We start from the raw sequence: 24,442 nt of genomic DNA on the forward strand, positions 1-24,442 counted from the left end.
GTGGTCTCAGTCAGTAACAGGCGTTTGCTTTTCAAAGCGGAGACCGCGGGTTCAAATCTCAGTCGTACGCACCTAGAGATTATACAGCTTTTTGTTTATTTTTTTGGGTTTCATTTCTATTATTAATTTGTGTCTTCTGGTTTTATGTTAATTTCGCATTAGTTTATATAATTTTTGAAGATAATGTCACATGTAGCGTAGGTATGTACGACTTTCTATCAGGACGTTGTAGGTTTGAACCCGCAGTGGGCGTTACTTAGATTACTCCTGTGCGGAATGCCATTTGATATTTACTACTCAAAAATCACGTTTGTTGTATGGGAACCCCACTTAAATCTTTATTTTATTCTGTTTTTAGTATTTCTTGTTACTTATTATAGCGGCAACAGAAATACATAATTTGTGAGAATTTCAACTGTCACGGTTCCTGAGATACAGCCTGGTGACAGACGGACGGACGGACGGATGGATTGACAGACGGACGGACAGCAGAGTCTTAGTAATAGGGTCCCGTTTTACCCTTTGGGTACGGAACCCTAAAAATGCTGGTCTCTTCGAAAACTTCTTCTATGAAAACAATGCATTTTATTAATTTCAGACATCATGTTTCATAGTAACATTTATTGCTTAGGACCTACACAATCGATATCTAAATAGAAATAGTCTTAGTTTTATTTTTCAAAACGTTCGGGGTTCGATTCCCGAGCTGAGTACACATTTTTTTAAATGTATGAATGCAGTTTTTGGGGGTTACTAAAATCGATGACATGATTCCTAAGAAGAGATCGGTGTATATCTTATAGTATCAGATTTTCCCATACTGGCCGATCTAAATGGGCCACCCTGTATAGTATATTTTAGTACAATAAGTGGGCTAAATAAATATATTAACATAGGTATATAATATGATCAACGGTTTGGAAGAACAGCCGCATATGACAGTTAAAATAAAAAAACCGATCATTCTAGTAGAACCTACTTATTTATTGAATAAGTTTGACACTTAACGATAAAATACTTCTTTAAGAAAGGAGGTGTCAATTCGTAGTGCTACAGTATTTATTTTAAAGTTAAACAGATAAAATGTTGATGCTTAGTTACCATTGAAATAACAACTGCTTAGCAACTGGTGGCACCCTGGCTGCTGACGTACGTGATTGGCAGTGCGTGTAGGTATTAATGACAGCAGCTTGAATTTGATTGCTTAGTTACCACTGACTTTTTAACCGTTATTGTCATTGTGATTAAATAAGGGTGTATGTGTTAAAGAAAAACTCAGAAGTTAAGGTATTTGTGACGAACTGAAAGCCTACGTGAAAATGACATCTTAGATGTCCTTATTTTTGTGACGATTGAAGTGTATATGTTTTCTTGGACACCTTGCCCGCTCAGGTATATCTGCTGCTGACTGTACCGGGAAACTCTCAATTGATACTAACACAAACTATACAACAAACCGTTTCTTATCTTAATTTATATGCAGTCGGTTAACCTTGATTTGATGGTTAGAATTAATTAATTTATTAGTGCAATTTATGCGGTTATGGAGGTACTTAAAGAACACGATTAGATATTTATGCCGCGCATTATCATTAGTTAACCTATAAATGTTATAATCCTATAAATAAGCAATATTTGTATGTTTATATTGATCATTACTTGTCTGTAGTAACCTATTAGGGGCAGAGAGATCATAGAGCCTTTGCCTAAAATACAGCTACTCGAGCTCATGAAAAAAGGAAAGTCAAAGCCGCCTCCCCTATCAATAGTTGACGTGTAGTCACTGAAACCCAAAGATGCATTTGTGAGCAGGAATTAGAAAATTTCATCATAACCAAAAAAAGTAGGAAAATTCAATAGGTAGGTAATTCATGATACAAAAATAACAACTGATCCCTAGTCAACCGAATTGTGTATACGTCTGCGTCTCATACCATTGGTTCCCAGAAGCGTAAAATGAGATATGTATATATATTGATCATTACTTGTTTGTAGAAACCTATTAGCGGCAGAGAGATCATAGAGCCTTTGCCTAAATTACAGCTACTCGAGCTCATAAAGAAAAGGAAAGCTAAAGCCGTCTCCCTATCAATAGTTGACGTGCAGTGACAGAAACCCAAAGCTGCATTTGTGAGCAGGTATTCAAAAATTTCATGATAACCAAAAAAAAGTAGGAAAACTCAATAGGTAGGTAATTCATGATACAAAAATAACACTTGATCCCTAGTCAACCGAATTGTGTATACGTCTGCGTCTCATACCATTGGTTCCCAGAAGCGTAAAATGAGATATGTATTAGCATCACGTTGCCATTGCGACCGCGTCGCAGTCGCAGCATAGTCAAGATCTATTTCCGAGACGTTTGTATGGTAATTTATTGCTACACTACGAGGGAACCGTTCCAATGCTGAATTGATTGTCGTTTGCGGGAAATCTCTCGTGTGTCGAATTTTCCAAGTTAGATTTTGTCAAGTTTAAAATTAGGCTAAAATAAATAATACAGTTTATATGTTCAATACCTAAGTGCCAAATCGCTGATACCAACTAGGTACATTATGTTTCATTCGCTTCATTTCACAGAAACAAACAGTTCCTAATAGGTACCTAATTGTCTCCATGACCTATGCTTTTGCCTTCCTTCAGTTTCGTAACTGCCATAAAATTTCAAGTACTGATGATTTGTGCAAGTGATAAAATAATATGATGTGATGAGATATGACAAGTCAATTCAGGATCGCGAGGCCGTACCACTTTAGTTTTACGGCTCGCCATAAATTCGAATGAAGTTTTAATAGCCTTGTGTTCAAGTGAATTAATATTGTCACGGGCAATTAGAGTATTATTTTTATCGGACCCGGAAATACTATTTTAAAGAAGAAGCAGAATAAATGCTCCCAGATTCGCTTTGATCTTTGCCGATCTGTCATTTAATCAGTGCGCGGTGTTTGTGATTTTAAATAGTTTTCAATATTATCTATAGGTAGGTGTTTATTTTAAAGTCGAAAATAAATTATTTCGCTAACTTTTTCATCGATTTGGTTGCAAGTGTGGAATACCTGAAGACGTATAGAACTGATAGGGTCTAAGTAAGTAGACGGGTTCTGAATTAAGATCGTAATCGAAACGCCTTGTAGCTGGCCACCCGCGGATGTATCTTCATCAAGGCAAAATAATATTTTCGTCGGGTAGATGCACAAATCTCTGTTTTGACATTTTGCTGGGACAATCAGTCAGCCGCGACCACGACCAGTGAAACCTGTGTCGAAACGTCGGTAAATAAAGGTAATTGAATATAATTCGCGTTAGACCCGTCTATAATGTGAGTTAATATGTATTCAAAACGCGAAAGTTTAATATATTAAATAATATGAAGCTAATTCAAAAAAATGTTTGACCAAAAGTATAGTCAATTCAATGTGAACAATAGAAACTTTACATCAAGACTCCAAGGCCCGGCAGAATATGGTTGCAATGGTTGCATTGCAACCATGTATTAACAGAACAGTTATTTAAAAAAATCTCGTGAATGAAACACTGACATTCAAAATAAGGTAAAAACCGTCTAATCCCTATGTCAAGTCAAGTACAAGTCAAGGCTTATTAATCTTATTATATAAAGTTACTGCTAGAAGTGGCAACGGGTGCCGATCTGCCGATGTACCTACTTATTGCTTACGGTCTGCCCGCACATTTTCCTATAATTGTTTGAAAATATAGTACATCTAAGGGGCAGTTGCACCAACCACAATCACAGACTGATCAAAGTCACTCAGCAGTCAACTAGGAAACTTCCCATAGAATACAATTTTGCGAACGCTTTAACGGTGACAGACGCAGACGGTTTGGTGCAACCGACCCTTAATCTTGTGGCAGTAACTGAACACTCACCTTGCAGGCAAAGAGCGCGTTCTGCCACGTTGCTTTGGTCTCGCTAAAGAAGTAGCAGCTGTGCCCAAGCCGGATGAACTGCGGTGGGCACGTGTACACCTTCTTCGTTGTGTTGTACCCTTCCACGCCTTTGCCTGTTCAAATACATATTTTAAAGAAATTAAAATAAAAAGGTCCGTAGAGGATGTGATCGTTTCGCAGTTAGCATGCTAAAAATGCTAAATAGGCGGTCACTGCCCGCTGTAGGTATACATTTTAGGCCGCTGACTGGACGCAAGTGGCGCGCCGTGCGGTGGCGGCTAATCAAGGCCATTCATACCTACATTGCGCTCGAACAAATGCATGAACGGCCTTGATTCCGCGCGCCGCTTGCGTCCAGTCCGCGGCCTTACAATGTCAACAATTATGGTGCTTCAAGGGATCTTCGAAAACTTCGAAATGACCATGTTTTTCGAATTACTTTAAACTCGTAATATAGGACTCAGTTGTGTATCTAGGTTACGACTTCGTATTATTAGATTGCCCAATTAGAAATTAAATAATTAACAAAGAACTGAAACATACCAAAGGTACCGGTATCCGATCCCTGCTTCAAACGAGTCTTTAAAGTTCGAATATAGCTGTAACTCTAAACTTTGCTGGGATGAAATGCATAAGAAGTGCAACTTTGATCATAATTTTACTAATATTTATAAGAACTGCAAATTCATTTTGGTCGGCTGGTGGAAATTAGAATATATTAGCAGACTCTCAGAATAGTTAATTAATACAGTATGTCGATGCCTATCGATAGAGGACACGAAAGACCACTTTAATAGTAATTCGCTGTAAATTTATGATTCATTGATAAATATAATTATCTGAAGATACGTCAATTAATAGATCTAGAAACGATATGGATTAGATATGTCAGTGTCAAATGTGACGTTCCTCAAACAAAAACGTCGCTTTTGACACTGACACATCTAATCTATACCTATCGTTTCTAGATCTATTAATTGACGTACCTAATATCTTTAAGTTCGAATTGGGCAGTTACCAACTTGTCTCTAGCATTTGGCACGCCATCAACTGGGCTATAAACGCGAAAATCGAAGTTCGGATATTGCGGGGATTTTTCTCTGTCACTCTAATTACGCCTTCATTGGAGTAAAAGAGAAAGATCCCCGCAATTTGCGAATTTCGATTTGCGGTAGCCGCTCTGGTACTAGGTCCCAATCGGCGATTCATGGAAACTTGGAATTCAATTAGCTTATGAAATATAATCATTAATGCATGAATAATATGAGATTAAACTGATTTTTGGTACCCAAGAAGTTTCCTATCTCTGTCTCTAAAATGAACTCCTACTTACGATGGAGAAATACTCTAAATAGTTTAAATAGCAAACTGACACAAAGTAAACAGTTTACTTAATTTTACAAAATTGTAAGTGCTTTTTGTATATATATAAACACTCGTATAAAAGCTAACCGGATTGGTAGCTCCCATAATAACTAGATACCGGTAGTGTCATCGTAATAAAAGTACCTACATTAAGTTTACATTTTTGCATCTTATTCCGTTGTAATAAAGCTGAAAATGTATACGAGTCTTTGATATTCCTACTTATTATACTATGTTGACATTTATCTAAATCGACTGTTGACATTTAAAACGTTTTAAATTCACACAAGTCGTTAAATAGCATTTAAATTGGAAATCGCAGATTAAATAGAAAAGTACAGTTCAAATAAGGCTGAATTTTATATTTAATGATAACCGAAGAAGTAGAAATAGGGAAAGCAATCCCATTTGTAGCACTTTTGCCTTCGAATGGTTCTATTGAAAACTATTGAATTTTTTTTTTTAATTCCAAGATATGACAACTATTGTCTCATCTTTATCTGTATGAGTGTAGCGTCATTTATTTATAAATGTTATTATGTATGTGTTATAGATATGTATAAGAAAATGTATTTACGAAAAATACTTACATTGTGACCAAAACACGATGAATAATATTGCAGCGATCGCCAACACTTTCCCTCTCCTTTCCAATGCTTCCATTTTCAAAGTTTCACTAACAACGGTTCAGCACTAATTGACACTAAACTCATTGACACCGGGATGTACTGGCACACATGTTTAGATTTTAGTATTTAAGTCATTTCGTGTAGACTTTAACACCTGAAACAAAGAAAAGAATATTGTTAAGTATATAAATATAAATATTTGGGAGACCCAGCTATGCTCGGAAACCATATAAGAACTCAAAAATGCGCTTATTCCCAGAGATAATACCTAGCTAGATCGATTTTTCGCCCCCGAAAATCCCCATATAGCAAATCGTTAGAGCCGTTTCCGAGATCCCCGAAATATATACCTATATATATACATATAAATAAATATACAAGAATTGCTCGTTTCTAATACCTTTAGGTATTAGATTAATGGAATATTATTGGGATGAAATAGGTACTAAGTTAGCCTAAATATATCCTTACTTATGTTAAATCGCACCAAAAAATATTTTTATTTAGTTCAGTGATTATTTATATTGCGATTCTTAGTAGGTATAACTTTTTCAATAAACGTTTTATTGGAAATAAATGTATGTAATAAACGTAAAGCATTTAAGAATTAAATTTATACTTATGTAGATTTATATATTTTTAAGCAACTGAGCACGTCTCTGAGTAATTTATATAAATATAACAAATGTCATAACTGCCATAAAAATACTTATTTCATTAATATTCAATTGACGACCACTCTGGCCTAGTGGGTAGTGACCCTGCCTATGAAGCCGATGGTCCCGGGTTCGAATCCTGGTAAGGGCACTTATTTGTATGATGATACAGATATTTGTTCCTGAGTCATGGTTGTTTTCTATGTATTTAAGTATTTATATATTATATATATCGTTGTCTGAGTACCCACAACACAAGCCTTCTTGAGCTTACCGTGGGGCTTAGTCAATTTGTGTAATAAAATGTCCTATAATATTTATAAAAAAAAAAAAATTAAGCTACCCCAAGCTTGAATGGTAAGTAGAAGCGCACAAAGTTTCGATCTAAACATGCTAAAATGACCAAGTTTGCCTGGTTATAATTTCCTTTATCTATTTAGACAATGCTCCATAAATCCACATTAAAGTTCAAACTATGACGGTGTTTACGACGCCATTAAACCGTTGTGAATCTAGATTTCTCCTGGCTAGACTTTCTACGGTGACCTAAATGGGTATGAGTTATAGTACCTAATTGTCGCAGTACGATTATAAGGCTTCAATGTAGCTAATTACATATATTTAGGAGAAGTGAGATATGCAAATTTGATTCCAGGTTAGTTTATTTATTTACATACTTAGCTAAATATTTTATTTTGGTTTGTTTTGAAATAAGTAATTTACTTTTGATAACCACCCAGTCCAATTGCCTATAACCTATTGAATACTATTAAGCTGCATAAGTTTATTTTCGAGACGCCTACGAATTTATATACGTGAATGGTGTTAAGATAATTAATATCTAAAGATGGCCTCAACTATAGGTATCTATTATAGGATAATACCGCAACACTAAATTGATTTGATTATTACCATTTACATGCAAATGAATGAGTAGTAACGGACCTTACACAATAATGTTCACGCGTAAACTTTAGGTTTTAGATTACATACAATTAGGCCCTGGAGTGTTCTATGCATTGCAATTACTAAACGTTTGAAGTTGCCGACCATCTGTATAATAACGAGGTTCATTTGATTTGAATTTCACGGGTAAATTACCCGCTTTAAGTATTCTACTCTAGGATTTGCTGCCTAATACTTTCATATGTTTGGTGTTATCGTTAAATGCAGTACGTGATTTACAAAATAACCTTATACCGGGTGTGGCCTGTAATATGTGCAAAAAATTTAACTGTAGGCTGTACTCCTCATACTGATCAACATTTGTTCAGCGACTTTTGAAAATAACTTGTACTTTGATTTTTAATACACTTTAAAGGTTATTCAAAGACGCAATGTATTGCGAATTTTGTTATGTTTAAGGCTTGACAAGCAATGTCAATCACAATGATATGGCGTGGCGATGGTGTCCATTGAAGATAATATTTATATTGTATGAAAAATAGGGAGTCTAAATACTTCATAATTTTTTGAAATAAAGTGTCACCGTTTGAGGAGTACAATCTATGTTTTAATTATTTGCTCATGTTACAGGCCACACCCGGTATGTAATATTGTGGTACTAAAATTACAAGTTGCTGTGGTGTTGTATTCTCTGGTACTAAGTAAATAAAGGCCATAGACTCCTATAATATGTTTATAAATGCACGTTACTCAGACACCTTGTTTAATAACCAGTTAAATATGTAGGGTACTTACTTGGACATTTTCTATCAAGTTAACTACCTGCCTACTTTACAAAGAAACTTTGCAAAGTACCTATTACAAAGTGACAAGCAAGGTTATGAAGCTTATTATAATTAGACGAATATAATATTTTTATTTTAACTTAAAGTTTTTAGTCTTGAAATCTAATTTCATAGACGGTTCAATATTATGCAATTTCTGGCACTTTTCCTATGTATTTCAAATAATAGGTATTGTATTAAAAGGATTTAAGGATGCAGTGATATTTGAACCTGTAGACAGGTGCTGATAGACAAGTCAGCGACCATCCAGACGGTTGTTGGATTAAATGGAATGCAAATAGCACAGGCGTGTTATGGCCATCCATAACACGCCTGTGCTACATACATGTGTACATCTATAACACTTGTTTTATTACGTGGATAATGCCATCATTATTCACATGATAAAATAAGTGTCACTTTTAAAAACCTTCCGATTGAGAGAGACTATACGTTGTCGTTATCACGTTCTCATGTAGACCGTCATACTCGTACAGCATGGGTACACCGATTAGGATTTTATCGATATAACTGCAATCGCCTGTTGAGCCGGCGCTTTACGGAGAGAGTCTACTGAATCCATTTATGCGTGTTTTAGCAGTAAACTCGGTCTAAAACTGTGCGTCGTCGTAAACTGCGACTCGTAACCGGGACAACCGTATTTATTATGCTTGTGGTGCGGATAATTCTAAATCAGTCAACCACCGTTAAAACAGAAATAAAGATGATGAATTACTTCCAGATAATTAAATAGGTATGCGTTTATATAATTATAACTGAAGACTTTAACTTATATATACTTAATTATCCTATAGAGAGAAAAATGCTGGGTCTAATTTTAAATGATAGGATATGGACGGAGATCTAGCCCCTGAAAATGGTACATGATAATGAGAAGGAAACTTATCAGATATAGCCGAATTGGTGATTTAAAAGTGGAGACATTTTGCTCCGCTTAAGCAGAAGGGATACAGGATCAAACCCTGTTGGGTACATTACTTTTCATTTGGCTACTTTCCTACTAGTCAAATCAGCTTCTTTTTTAGAACTGTCAAAACGATTTGCTAATATGGAATTTATATGAAAACTTGTGTAGTGACGTCACAGTCAACTCACGTACTTTTTATACTTCCATCCGATTTATTAAAAATAAATTATGTTTTAAAATAACTGCTATCTATGTTTTTCTAATAATTATCTGGTGCTTTATTTCGTGCACGGTGTGAAATAATTAATAATTAATAAGTACCCAATTGTGTCGTTTCAATTAATAGTCTGTATGTATGTATTTATGTATGTACCTATGTTGCTTGTAGAAGTATGTACGTGATAGATACATAGGTCATATATGTCTTTAAGATACAGAAATATGACACATACAATAATAATATGATTAGCTATGGCAAGTATTGTTCCAATGCATCTCAAGTTCACTCATGTTGTCTAGCATCAAGCCGCCGCATGCATTCAGGTTCATCGTAACTTGATACAGAATGCACACCGCAGCGCTGCATGCACTCTCGATGCAGCGTGCGTGAAGTGACAGGGCCAAGTTCAATAAGATTATGTACGAGTAAGAAGGCAAGCTTCTTTGTTACATGGTTGTCAAAGACTTGCCTATGCCCTACAACTTACAACAACGCCCTATGAAGTATGCCCTTGTTGTAAGTAAACCTACTTGAGTAATGAGTATACTTTAATTTAGCATTATCTTATAAAAAAAAATTGTATCAATTGATTCTTCCTCGTCACTAATATAATCATAATACTGAACATTACGAATATTATTTATGGTTTTACAAACTATCTAACCGTACCTACCTATAAACATTAAGACTAAGTACCTATTCAATGAGCATGTAACTTATTAAGCCTAATTAAAACACTACTTGGCGATGTTTTCAGAAGTGTATTCATCGTATTTTAAATAGATATTATCAATATCCAAAGATGGGTATCATCATCCGTGTTTACTGAACTGATAACAAAAAAGATTAAAACAAACTAGGGTCTAGTAGTTAAAGTTTCCACATATGGTGACCACACAGGTTTGTTTACTTGCTGAGTAATTCTCACGTGCGTTATCTCAAAAATTATAATTTCTGTGTTTAAAGGAATAAAATCAACGTCAGCAGCAGATGGCGGGCGTGTCTTTAAAGAATAAAAAACAAAAAAGAAAAAAATAAATATAAAAATAAAAATAATAAAAATCAGTGTCTTTGAAGACTGAACTGCCGAAGAATAACCAATTACCTACTGCTTCTGCTTTGCGATCAGAAGCGGTATCATCGTCGCAATTTTATCACCTGTCATGTCATGCGTCACTTTGCGGCACTTACATACGTGACAGGCATTGGGACAAATGAAAAAGAGCCGACCATCTCATCTTAGCCCTACAGATTAGTTAATATTTAATTTAAGTGTTGTAGGTACCTATGTCATTCATTTAAACGTTGTAGAGCCAGCATATTTATTATTTAAATTATTTTTGTATTCAGGATATATTTTTTTTTATTTTGCCTATAGTATTTTTCAAACTCGATGGGTAGGATGGGTTATTGTCATATAATTTAACATTATAATTGTACTCGTCATATAATTGTACTTTTCTTTTGTATATTTTTACTGGGGTGTGCCAATAAAGGGTATTCTATCTATCTATAATTTAAGTCAAAATTGTATTGCAATGACGTCGAATGATAAAAAAAAGCGCTGGTGGCCTAGCGGTAGGAGCGTGCGACTTTCAATCCGGAGGTCGCGGGTTCAAACCCCGGTTCGTACCAATGAGTTTTTCGGAACTTATGTACGAAATATCATTTGATATTTGCCAGTCGCTTTTCGGTGAAGGAAAACACCGTGAGGAAAACGGACTAATCCCAGTAAGGCCTAGTTTTCCCTCTGGGTTGGAAGGTTAGATGGCAGTCGCTTTCGTAAAAACTAGTGCCTACGTCAAATCATGGGATTAGTTGTCAAGCGGACCCTAGGCTCCCATGAGCCGTGGCAAAATGCCGGGATAACGCGAGGAAGAAGAAGAATGACGTCTGTCAGCGTACTCATCATCACAAGTTTGAGAAATATTATAGTTTATTTTTTGTCACATATCTGCTGTAGCGATAACATCTTAGAAGTATGTAAACAACATTCTTTGTTATCGCTAAATACACCATATAGGCATTTTCGGTCTAGCAGAGACGAATGAGAAACAGGCATATATTCAACTTAAAAAAAAATGTAAACAAAAACAACGCAATCAGCATCAACCTATTCTCAGTTTAACCACCCACGACATAGTGGTTATTGTCCCATTGTCTGGCGGTTTACTAGCGGCTCTCGAGTCTCGACTGCAACTCACTCGAGTGTAAGTACTCGAGTGCACTTGTGGGCTCGATTCAAACGGCTCCGACCGACGAAATATTAATGCATGACTGTTTTGGAATTCATGCTTATGTATATATAGTTATGTGCTTATGTGTTAGTGTTAGCGTTACTGTGGAACTGGGTTTGAGATTTCTGCCCTCCTTATTGTATGTGCAGTACTTGCATAAAAATCATTGTTTAAAAAAAGAACTTATTCAAAGAGAACAAGATAAACAAATGCATGACATTTCAACTGCGATTACTGCATACGTTGTTAGCACGGCAGATTTAGTGTTGATTTATGAGACGGACAAACGAAGCATGAGATTGCGGCGTGGAACCCACGCTTTCTAATGTTTTCAATAACAAGAAATTATTTAAACTGAACCTAAAACTCCGAACTCCGAAGACGCTAAGAGACTAATTAAATACATATAAAAGCAGGTGTATTTACCGATGCTTCTATTTATAAGAATATTCAACGCTTAAACATTTACATTTTAAGGCTAAAATTGCTTTAAAGCATAAACATAGTCAAAATCAGATTCCTGGAGTTTTCCTTTGTATACTTAATCTTATTATGATGGATATTATACAGTTTATACACTTGGCTAAGTATATACACCGTGTTTTTATTGAATTCCGTTAACTTCGAGGGTATGGTTAAGAACGTTTAAGAGAACTAAATGGCATAGTTAATTTTCAAAATAAAAAAATTCTTTTTGCTTTTTTTGAAAAAAAAATTAAGTTTAAAAAGTAATTAAATGTAGCATATAGCGTTGTTGTAACACGGGCATTACATTTAACTCAACCAAACAATTGAAATCTGTGACATATCAATGTCATTTCGAACATCGAGCGACCGAGATTGTATTTAAGTTTAGTAGCAAATGCATGAACTCATTCTAAACACTAATCAATATGTAAACCGGCCCTAAGGCAAGTGTACACGTTTGTAGAGGCCTTAAAGGAAAAAAATAAATTTTCGATTATCTCCGAAATGGAGTTAATTAGAATATCGGTGTCTTTGAGAAAGTTACTAGATTTAAGCTCAGGAATGCACCCCTGAAATTAACGGAAATGAAAAAAAACACGGTGTATTAAACGGAAGGGAATCTGCCGCATTCTCTTATTAAGGGATGCTACATTCAACACGAAGACTTCGACAAACAAGACGAAATGTGTCAGAAGATGCAGGCACTTGTATTACATGCCACACGCTGTTGAAATATTTTGCACCGGAGGCTTATTCTGAATTTGATCTGGATTAGTATAATATAGATGGTCAAGCAAAACTTGTCAGTAGAAAAAGGCGCGAAATTCAAATTTTCTATGAGACGTTATCCCTTCGCGCCTACATTTTTCAAATTTGCCGCCTTTTTCTACTGACAAGATCTACTTGACCAAATATATTTTTCAAACTCGAAGGGTAGGATGACACCATAAAATTTTGCGAGATTTTGCGTTTTTAGGTTAAACAATGGAGTCTGACAGGTGTTATTCTACCCTTCTGTAACCAAAAACGAAACTTTTGACACTGACAGATCATAGTTAACCAATCATTTTACAATTAGAATGCGCCTTCATGTTTGAGTTTAACTATATCATGTTGCACATACGTCATTTCTTACTAAATATAATAATTTAAAGGATACATTTTTAGGGTTCCGTACCCAAAGGGTAAAACGGGACCCTATTACTAAGACTCTGCTGTCCGTCCGTCCGTTCGTCTGTCACCAGGCTGTATCTCACGAACCGTGATAGCTAGACAGTTGAAATTTTCACAGATGATGTATTTCTGTTGCCGCTATAACAACAAATACTAAAAACAGAATAAAATAAAGATTTAAGTGGGGCTCCCATACAATAAACGTGATTTTTGACCGAAGTTAAGCAACGTCGGGCGGGGTCAATAGTTGGATGTGTGACCGTTTTCTTTTTGCCTTTTTTTGCATTATGGTACGGAACCCTTCGTGGGCGAGTCCGACTCGCACTTGCCCGGTTTTTTATGGTCTTACGTCAACTCGTCACTGAAACTGTATCCACAAAGTTACCGTCAATCGCTATTTCCAGTCTATCTATTCCCAGCACCACGTTCGCACACATTAAACCTTGTAATTACCCGATGACCTTAGGGCAGTAAAGGAATCACGTTACTAGTCTAGCGACATCGACATCGTAAAAAAGTACATTACGTCAGTAACTGACTTGTCGATTACTGAAAATTCTATTCATGAAATACGTAGGATGTACTCGTAGGTTTATTTGTAAATGCCTCGCCAGTAGGTTTTTAGGGTTCCGTACCTCAAAAGGAAAAAACGGAACCCTTATAGGATCACTCGTGCGTCTGTCTGTCCGTCCGTCTGTCACAGCCAATTTGCTCCAAAACTACTGGACCAATTAAGTTGAAATTTGGTACACATATGTAAGTCTGTGACCCAAAGACGGATATGTAACGTCAACAAATAAATTTTAAACATAGGGGCTACTTTTGGGGGGTAAACCATAAAATTAAAAATCAAAGTTTTGCAAACTATATCGTGTTACATATCAAACGAAAGAGCTCATTGTGAGAATCTCAATTGTATTTTATTTTTTAATTTACGATAAAAATTTTAGAAGTTATTCAAGAAAATAGACAAAAAATGACCATTCCCCCCCCCCTCTATCTCCGAAACTACAGGGTCTAAAATTCTGAAAAAAATACACAAAATAGTCCTTTACCTAAAGATGACAGGAAAACCTATTAGAAATCTAGAGTCAAGCGTGAGTCGGATTTAAGAACAAAAATGCGGTCTAGGTTTTTTTAGGGACACAGCCGCAATGCTTTAAGTGAAACGTGATGTAGACAGCTATTGCGAAGGCCCTAGGCCGATATCCGCATAAGGCCGAAGATCTGGAGCTTTCCGAAGAGGCGTGCCTTTAGCTTCAAGCGTGAGTCGGACTGAAGATAAAAAATGCGACTAGGCTAGCTGTATCTGGCACACAGCCGCAATGGTACTTGTAGTACTGATTGATTGGGTTACTACTTACTAGGTATTGTCACGTGTTTTAAAAAGCACTATACAGGTTGGCCAAAAAATAAAGTAAGTGAATTCCCGTTGCCGACGTGCAACCCCGAAATAGCGAAGAAAAATTTGGCTGTTTCATACGTTTTGGCTGGTCCGTTTTCTATGGGAGAATACATTTTTTTCGCGATTTTGGGTCCCAAGTAAATGTTGCTCAGTAGGTACGAGTATAATCCCAAACCCTCCCTGGCTACGGGAATGCACGTATTTTTGGCCACCCTGTAGGTATTAACTCTCTTCGCCTTCGATTTTAAAACACTTGCGGAAGTTGTAGGAAGCGCGACCCGTCGGACGCTCCGAGTTTTCAGCTCTACGCGGAGCTCGGTCTTCAGTCTTCGCATTTAGACACTTGTACTCTTGTTCGGCATTTAATTTCCTATCTAAGCTACTTTGCATATTTGCAGAGATATAAGCCACCACGCCAGAAAACTTCATCTTACATGTGTTGAAAACTTGATCGACTCATTCGGGTTTTTCAAGACGTTTCACTAACGTCATGTTACACGTACAAAAAAAAATTGTCGAAAATTGTGAGATGTACGGAACCCTTGAAACGCGAGTCCGACTCGCACTTGACCGGTTTTTTAGTATCAGACATCATAGGTGTTTGATGAACCGTTCTCAAGAACTGCAGGAAAAAATCATATAAAGAGTGATTTTGTTATGTCTGACCATTCTCTGAGGGTTGAATATGTAGGTCATACTGGACAACTTTTACTACTTATGCTGCCAACCTTGAAAACTCAAAAAAAATGGCTGGCTATACATTTCAGCGAATCAAATGTCAATGTTTTCTATAGAACAGCAAGTCTTGTCGCGATTTCGGGGTTGGCACTATAGAAAAAGTTGTTCAGTTCTACATATTCAGCCCACATAATATGGTCAGACATACATAACGTAACAAAATATCCCTGTATATCATTTTACTTTGGGTGTCCAAATAACAATGTCTTAAAATGTTAAGGTTAACCTGTACCTAGAGGTTACAATACTTAATTATCATTAAAATGTCTATTCTTATTAATTTTTAATACAAGCTGTTACACAATACAATAGCAAAATATAAATATCTAGGTATAAGACTTTAATTTAAAATGCAATCCTAATGCTACAAACTGCAGAAATATGCATCTGTTTCCTATTTTCTGTGGCTTAAAAAATAATATGACCGACATTTCAAGCGATCATAGTTTTATTTTAAAAAGTGACTAAGTATAATAAACAATTTCCACCCAGTGCCATCGGATGTTTGGGTTACAGCTTATTTAGAACACTGTGTCATTATTACTGTACACCAATCAACAACCTGCGTTAAAATAAAACCTTTAACACAAAGGGCGTAAGGTTTAAGATCCAAAATGTTTTTATTGTTATTATGCTTTCGTGTGGTATGTTAAGGTAAACACAGAGGCTTTATGGTATGTAAAACGTTGGTCAATTGGAGCAACTTCATTTGATTGCACCGCAGAACTAGATGCAAATTCCAGATCATATGAATGTTATGATCATTTACGAGTATGTAAATATTTGTAGCTTTATTTAACGATGCAGTTTAAAAAAGCTGTACTATAGAATCTTAACGATAATGGCAGAAACTTCTTACAACAGTTTCAACTATTTTTTATATTGCATTTTCCCCAATTTATCGAACAGAGTTGGACCTATTAGGATTTTGTTAAATGCGAATGCTTCTATTATCATTAGGTCAAAATCTGGTGATGGCATCCTGGGAAAACCGATAGAACTTTTGAAAAATGTTATCGGCACAACTACTTATGTATAGTGTATTGAATTTTTATAGTAAGCTCTCGAAATCAAACTGCTGACAGAGACTTTATGTATGTCAAATCGCTTCTTTTTGTTAAGGATTATAAATGAGATTATTGCCAGATTACCACGTTCTTTAGTCGGATTGGGTTTTAGTTATGCAGTGTTTTCATATTCGGCCCTGATTGTAGTTGATTTCGTAGTAAATATATTATGCCTTAACACCAGCCAAGGCATAATGCTATTAATTTAACATCGCAAACAAGGATTAATTTTACAATTTAACGACACTACATAAATACATATTTAATAGTGGTCGGTTTTCGTCGTTCTCTACAAAACTGCAAGCCTGCCAGCTTTTTTATTGACATTGGTTTTCTTCATCAAGATATATCTGCTTTGAAAGATCCTATTGATATTGATATTGATTGATCCTATGTTATAAGACTGATATATAGAGAATAATATTCACAGAAGTTGTCCGAAATTTCCTTGAAACTTGAGATGCACTTGAGCCTTGTCTGGAGTGCAGCAAACAGGCGGTAATGCGCTCGTCAAGGGTAATTACAGCGACAATGGCTATTGCCTACTATACACATACTGCTATGTGCGTAGGAACAAAGTCCTATATGTATACGAGTCTCATAGAGACATGCGTCGTTTTTTCTTAGGGTGGCAGGTGGCAGTGTTAGACGCTGGCAGCTTCAAGTTAAATTTGTTTTCACTGTCACGGGACACGAAATTGTTATGATAAGAAGCTGTACTTAGGTAATTCTTACTGGATTATCGGTGCCGGGTATTCTACATGAAATGCAGGCGACGATAAGAGACTCAGGAAGTTGGATCATCCGAACTAAAGCTTCAGGATACTAGGTGTGCCAATGTAAATTTTCACTGTATATTTTGTAGTCTCCAGAAAAAATAATGCAGTTACGAGTACACTATTTTTCCAAAGTTTATAAAAATATTCAAAACATCCGCACCTACTAAATTGTGTGTGTTTCCTTCCCTGACTCACACGTCTCACACATCCCACACAAGTCTGCAGGCATTTCCATACGTGGATGTTATGTCAGGGTCGTTTCATTTATGGAAACTAATGTCGCCGTATTTCATATACTATCAATTTCATAATTATGTGTAATCTACTAAATGTAATAGCTCCGTTGCCAGTTGTAGTAAGTTTAGAGATAATATTTAATAAGCTAAGAACGATTATCGGCAAGTATGGAAATACAATTACCGCTACTTATAGGCCGCTGAAGACATACCTACCGTAAAATGGGGTGAGTTGGGACAAATCCGAAGTTCAAACCACAATAAAAGTTTATTTCTATATGTGGCACGTTGATTTATATAGGTACTTCAAAAGTGTTCCGGTGGTATGAACTTTAGTTTTTCAATGATAATCCGTCGTTTCATTTCATAGGTTCAACGATCTCACTTTGAAGCTGACCACCGTTCTGCGCGCCTGTCTGGCTCACAGGTACGTGCCGAAGCGGTGGAGAGAGGTCAAAGTCATCTTCATACCGAAACCAGGTAAAAGCGATTACTCGGATCCCAAATCCTTCAGGCCCATCAGCCTGACCTCCTTCATGCTTAAAACCTTGGAGAGGTTATGCGATAGGCATCTGAGGGAGAGGGTGCTGAGTAACGTGCCCCTGCATCCCAACCAACATGCCTATAGCCCTGGCAAGTCTACAGAATCGGCGCTTCATGCAGTGGTAAGCAAAATTGAAGTAGCGATTAAAAACAGGTCCATGTGCTTAGGAACCTTTATAGACATAGAAGGAGCCTTCGACAGGACTAGGTTCAGCAGCATTGCAGCAGCACTGGTAAGACACGGTGCGAATGCAGTTATGACCAAATGGATAAACAACATGTTGAGCCAGAGGGTCATAAAACTTGGGACAGGCGAGACACAGCAGGCATTAGTGGCGAAGGGATGCCCCCAAGGGGGAGTTCTATCGCCACTCCTATGGAACCTAGTGGTGAACGACCTCATAACAACATTAAACAACAATCACTACTACACAATCGGCTATGCTGACGACATAGATACTAACGAGCGGCAACCACTCAGGTACGGTATGCGATGTCACCCGCTCTGCACTAGCCATCGTGGAGCGCTGGTGCGTTAACAACGAACTCACAGTCAATCCCCGCAAGACGGAGCTGGTAATGTTTACCAACAAACGCAATTTGGGAAACTACCACCTTCCCAAACTGTTCAATACAGAACTCCAACTATCTTCAGAGGTAAAGTATCTAGGGGTAGTGCTTGACAACAAACTGAATTGGAGTAATCACCTAAATGGCAAAATTGATAAGGCTACAGTCGCGTTCTGGCAATGTCGTAGAATGGTGGGTAGAACCTGGGGATTAACTCCCAGGCTAACTCTATGGCTTTACCAGGCAGTGATAAGACCAATAATAAGCTACGGTGCGATAGTATGGTGGCCACGCACCAAACTATCCACTGTGGAGGCTAGACTACAACGACTCCAGAGGTTGGCCTGTATGGCGACTACGGGCTGCATGAGGACAACACCTACCGCGGCCCTGGAAGCCTTACTGGGCCTCCCGCCGCTGCACCTCTTTATACAACAAGAAGCGCTGGCTGCGGCGGTACGTCTCAAAAAATCTAATCTCTGGAGACCGCCTAGGGTGCCACACACCGAAATCCTCTACGAGGCAATAGGTAAGGAACCGCTTATAGAAGCGGTGACTGACAGGATACCCAAGCAGTTCGTCTTCGACAAGAAATACAAAATACAATTACACGAAGAACCCCATGAAGAACTCAACCCAAGGGAGCTGAGAATCTTCACGGACGGATCAAAAACAAGGTCAGGCACTGGCGCTGGGGTTTTCTCAGAGGACCTAAACATACACATCTCGACACCACTTGGTGCCCATAACACAGTCTTCCAGGCGGAATGTATGGGCATTATAATGGCAGCACACGCAATCGTCTCAAGGGAAGTAATGGACTACCCCATCCGCATACTCTCTGATAGTCGGTCAGTACTACAAGCTCTACAAAGTTATACTTTCACTTCAGGGCTAATTTACGAATGTCACAAAGCTCTGTCAGAGGTATGTACCACCAATGGCGTAACTCTGCAGTGGATCAAAGGACACAGCAACTCACGAGGTAACGATGCAGCCGACATCTTGGCGAGAGGTGGCTCGGAACTGAGGGTGGCAGGACCTGAGCCAATCCTACCTCTGCCATATGCCTGGCTCCGGAACACGCTGCGACACAACACCAAGGTAAAACACCAACAATACTGGTCTAACCTAGGCACCTGCAGGCAGGCGAAGGAAGCCCTCCCGACACTCAACCCCAATCTGTCGCGGAGGCTTCGACAGCTGAAGAGACCACAGCTCCGGCTTATAGCTGGGGCAATAACTGGACACGCCTCATTTAACAAGCACCTACTAACCCTACGTGTTACAGATAGCCCCCTCTGCAGAGCGTGCATGGAGGCAGAGGAGACAGCCGCCCACGTCATTCTCGAATGCCCAGGGGTGGCAAAATACCGGGCACAACACCTCGGCTCACCGGGGTCTCTCCCAGAAGTCGTCGGCAACGTCAAGGGTCTGCTAGGCTTCTTGGTAGAGTTGGGCTGGCAGGAATAGTGCCGCCAACCCATTACGCAAAATAGGCGCGATATTATGACGTCGAGTTGCGGAAACCAAGCCCGCGAAAACCTATAACCTATAACCTATAGGTTCAACGATAAACACAAAATAGTAGGATATCCCAGTTCACCCCGTAGTCGGGGTTAGGGGGAATAAGAATTGAGTGAGATGGGATAATTGCTAGAATTGACACAATATTACAATAGCTTGACTTCTCAAGAGAATAAAGTATTTACGTAACAATGTGATAATGATAATTAAGTCTGGTCTAAAAATACCATCTCACCCTAACATCCCTATTTACCCAATTCATAACCCATTTAACCTAGTAATCCCTACTCACCCCATTTTACGGTATCGTATTAGTTTTTATTCTTCAAATTAATGTGTCAGGTAAAAACACGTGGGTCTGTGGAAACAATAACTCATTCGCATGCAAGGCTGCACTTTCAAACACTCGTCTCAAAAAGCCTTGCAACGGTTGCAGCAGTCACGCGTAATGGCTGGAAGAAAATGCTAACGGGTGATAAGCGCTGCTTTATATTATAATAATGGATACTAATGTTGTGTATGTTGGTTGAAAAATGCGTGTTAGGAAACTAATTTATTCATTACGTACAATAACCACTTATTTGTCATGAAAGCTCGTCGTGAATCGTGACTCTGCATGTTATCTTTAAATTCTATAAAGAACTGCAAAGGAAATTTTCGATAAGGTAATTTTAATTTTCCTAATTTCGTTAAAACATCTTTTTACTATTTTTTCTCGCAGAATTTTGATTTCTTATTTAATTTTCTAGAATGTTTGAACATAAATCTGATGTATAAAACGGATTGCATTCATTAACATCATACGGATTGTAAGATACAAAGAGGGCTTTCCTTAAAAAGAGATATATACTTATTCCAAAAACATAATTGGATATGAAAGGACACCGAAAATAGGTAAATTATGAGTATAGAAAAACTTCTTTTATTTTCCAATGAAACATTATTCAAAATAAAGTGTAACTAGTAAAAATTCGAATAAATATAAATAAATTTCGTATAACTGTTTATTAAATATTTACAATATTAATAACTCTAACTCTTTATTAAATATATTTACAATATTAATAACAAACTTAGAATAAAAAATAACCTAAAATTAAAACTACCTACAAAACTAAAACTAATACCTAAAAAAATATAGAACTACCTACAAAACTAAAACTAATCCTAAAAAAAAATACCTAAAAATCTATATCTGGAGAGGGCATAGTGCCAAGAATGCTGGCAGCATTTCCTCGCTGGATAGCAACGCTTATGCGTTGAGCGAGGAAGCTGCCAGCTCTTTTGTCCCCAGAGACCTCAACAAGCCGTTTCGACAAATCTGTAAAAAGACTCTGAGCTCTAAATGTCTAGGTATACTATTATAAGTAGGTAGGTATCTGCTGTATGGGTAAAGACTTATTTAGACACGGTCTTGGGTATACAAAAAACAGCCAGCTGCAAGGCCCACGAAATGTTACATTAGATAAAACAATAGAAAGCTGCATACTTTGAGTAACATCTCACAGTATAAACAATAGGTTATTCATATAATATTAAAACATTTATTATCTACCACCATGTGATGTGCAATAAAACGAATCGTAAATTCACAATGCCAGTCACAGTACAATACTTGTTCCAATATTCAATACACAATTTCGTCTACCCATATTTTGTACCTGCAAATTATTCATGCGTGAAAGCTCCGTGTCGAGGTTTCCTCCAGGGACTAAAAGGGGGGAATATGTGGGGTTCTTCAATAACGGAGTATGCTTGTGTTGGCTTCTAAGCTGTCAGCAATAAGTACATATGCATGTTGCTGTTGCTACACTATAAATAAGTACTTACAAGAAGTACTCATAGGCTATTACAGTGATCGTTTAGCTACGGAGTGGATGAAGAACTTTTTTTGGAAAATAGAATACAAAAATATTTCAAGGATAAATATTTTCCTCCTTATTATCCTTATAGGTATTTGAATTATGTAAATTTAGCGAATGACTATCAGTGGGTATCAAAAGCTATCTGCGTTCGTGACTTGAGTATACATTGCAATTTTAGTCTATTTCTATGTATACTTTGTTGACATGAGTCAGTGCCTGAGTAATGTGTAAATAAATAAAGTTATTCGGGTCAAAATCAACATAATAGGTATTTAAATTGACCTAGGCTTTCGCACTCAAACGACATGATCAGCACAATTTTTGCAGCGACATCTAAAGGCTTAAAATAAAGCCCCAATCTCATTGGTATGTAAGCAAAGTCTGGAGAAATTCGCCCGCCCACTGCTTGGCATTTTGCTTTCATTTGCACAATAGGATGCTGAACGTATAATTTGGAAGGTTCGTAATTATTAGCTTCGATGTTTTGCTTCTACCCAATATTCGGTTTGAAGACACGTATCCTACTAATATCAAATTTAATAATAACATCGTTTGATGTTTAACTTTGCACGCATATACAGGGATGTATTAAACTGATTAAAATTTTTTTCGTAGAAATCAGGAGAGAACAGCCGGCCTAGCCAAGGTTACAATCGCTATCGCTTCGACAACGAAAAGCATTATGTCTCTCTATCACTCTTCCGTATTAGTGTGACAGTGACAGTTGCGTTTCGATCGCTACGGAGCGTAAGTAAGCGATTGGCATCTTGGCTACGCGGCCATGCCAGGAGTAGACAAGTTTTCGCATAGCTATTTGATATATAGTAGGTAGGTAAATATTGCCTAATTACTTACACAATTCGTATAGCAGGTAGATTGTACCCTGATACCCTGTTCGTACTTGCCAAGAATGTTCGTCCATAATGTCAAACAATTTAATGCTAACAAAGTCATTTTGGAATGCTTTAAGCAAATATGCTGGAATCCCTGACCTTGCTGTACCTTAAATAACTTAGCAACAACGTTTGAATGTAGCGTTGCTCTGCCAATACACTAGCCGAGTTAATTTAGGTTCGTGTTAATAGTCCATGGGCTAGATTCTACGTGAAATCGAGATTAACTTCGATTTCAAGATTTTATTGAAATATGTGGTTAGGTATGTTTTCTACTATATGTATAACATTAATCATGTTTGGATTGTATTAGATTCATAATCCACCATTAACGCTAAAGGTGACAGTCCATTTCCAACGACAGCTGCCTTACTGTTCATTTTAGTATGGAAATTGACAATGACAGCGACGCGTTCAGTACGGGGAGTGCAGCTGCGGTTAGAAATGGAATGTTACCATTATGGATGTCTGTTATTCCAAAACTTGAAAATTTCTCCAGTTCTAGGTTCGAGGTTTTAAATAATTCCAAGCGACAGTTAGCAATTATTGTAATAAAACATGGTTATCTTGTCTGTAAAGTCGGTTTACGGACAATAATTTTTCGTGATTACGTAACGTTACCATGGAGATCTATCAACAACGTTACCATGGAGATCTGTCCACAACGTGACACTTTTTCGTGCATGCTACCGGTGTTCATCGATTCATAAGACGTTATCATTATCACGTCAAAAGAAAATACATAATGAAGTTTTTATTTCTTCTTACTTGCCGCAAAAATCAATGGCACGGTTTAAATGAGTGTCAATTGTCAAACTATTGTATTGTTAATCAACACACAACAACAACTCTTGAACACAAATGAGTAAAGCCAGACAAGGTTACGTAATCCTTATATAGACTGCTTGTAATTGATCTGCGCTCCAACTAATTGTGTTTAGGCGCACAATTAGCCAGTGCCATCTTCAAAAGGAACCGCTGTATCGCAGAAACACTCATCATTAGGACGGCACTAGTCTAAGGCGTCTAATTTGAAGATTTAATTCCCGACAAGTAATAGAGTTAATTTTAGAAATATAGGTAATTAATATACCTATGTATGTACATATACAATTATACATATGTAGTGATATATTTTTATTATTAAACTGAAAATAGGTTAGGGTAGGATTGGAGCTAGTTGTAAGATATATACAAAATAACATTAACAAATCAGTCACTATATTATGGCACCTTACAGGTACTTGTGCGAACGCTACCTAACGATATTGAAAATAATAAAGTATCATAATTGTACGGTCTCCGAATTTATCTTCTTATCTTTTTTTGTTTAGTATTGGTATATTCAAGCTATAACTTACTGATGTCCAAGTTGTTTACTTTTTCTCACTCGGTCGTACCTGCAAAATAAATGAGGTTTAGTGTGGTTTAGTGAAACATTCAATGAATTTCATGTGCAATTTTGAACATAATATAAAGTCGTACAATATGTATTAAGTTTATG

At 37.1% G+C, this 24,442-nt stretch overlaps 1 protein-coding gene and 1 long non-coding RNA gene across 2 annotated transcripts in view; one reads left to right on the top strand and one right to left on the bottom strand.

Annotated features, from left to right (window-relative positions):
• LOC134665869 (uncharacterized) overlaps nt 1–24,442 on the top strand; it is a 451,632-nt gene that overhangs the window by 66,768 nt on the left and 360,422 nt on the right. The gene's annotated exons all lie outside the window — the stretch shown is intronic.
• Nucleotides 1–24,442, bottom strand: part of LOC134665867 (uncharacterized) — a 140,921-nt gene that overhangs the window by 43,156 nt on the left and 73,323 nt on the right. The window contains exons 2-3 of the mRNA XM_063522899.1: nt 5,865–6,057; nt 3,889–4,022 (exon numbers count right to left, since the gene is read on the bottom strand). Coding sequence (XP_063378969.1) covers nt 3,889–4,022; nt 5,865–5,937 — 207 coding nt within the window. The 5' untranslated portion in view covers nt 5,938–6,057. The remainder of the gene's footprint in view (nt 1–3,888; nt 4,023–5,864; nt 6,058–24,442) is intronic.

Source organism: Cydia fagiglandana, chromosome 7 (assembly GCF_963556715.1).
Source record: "Cydia fagiglandana chromosome 7, ilCydFagi1.1, whole genome shotgun sequence".
Lineage (NCBI taxonomy): Eukaryota > Metazoa > Arthropoda > Insecta > Lepidoptera > Tortricidae > Cydia > Cydia fagiglandana.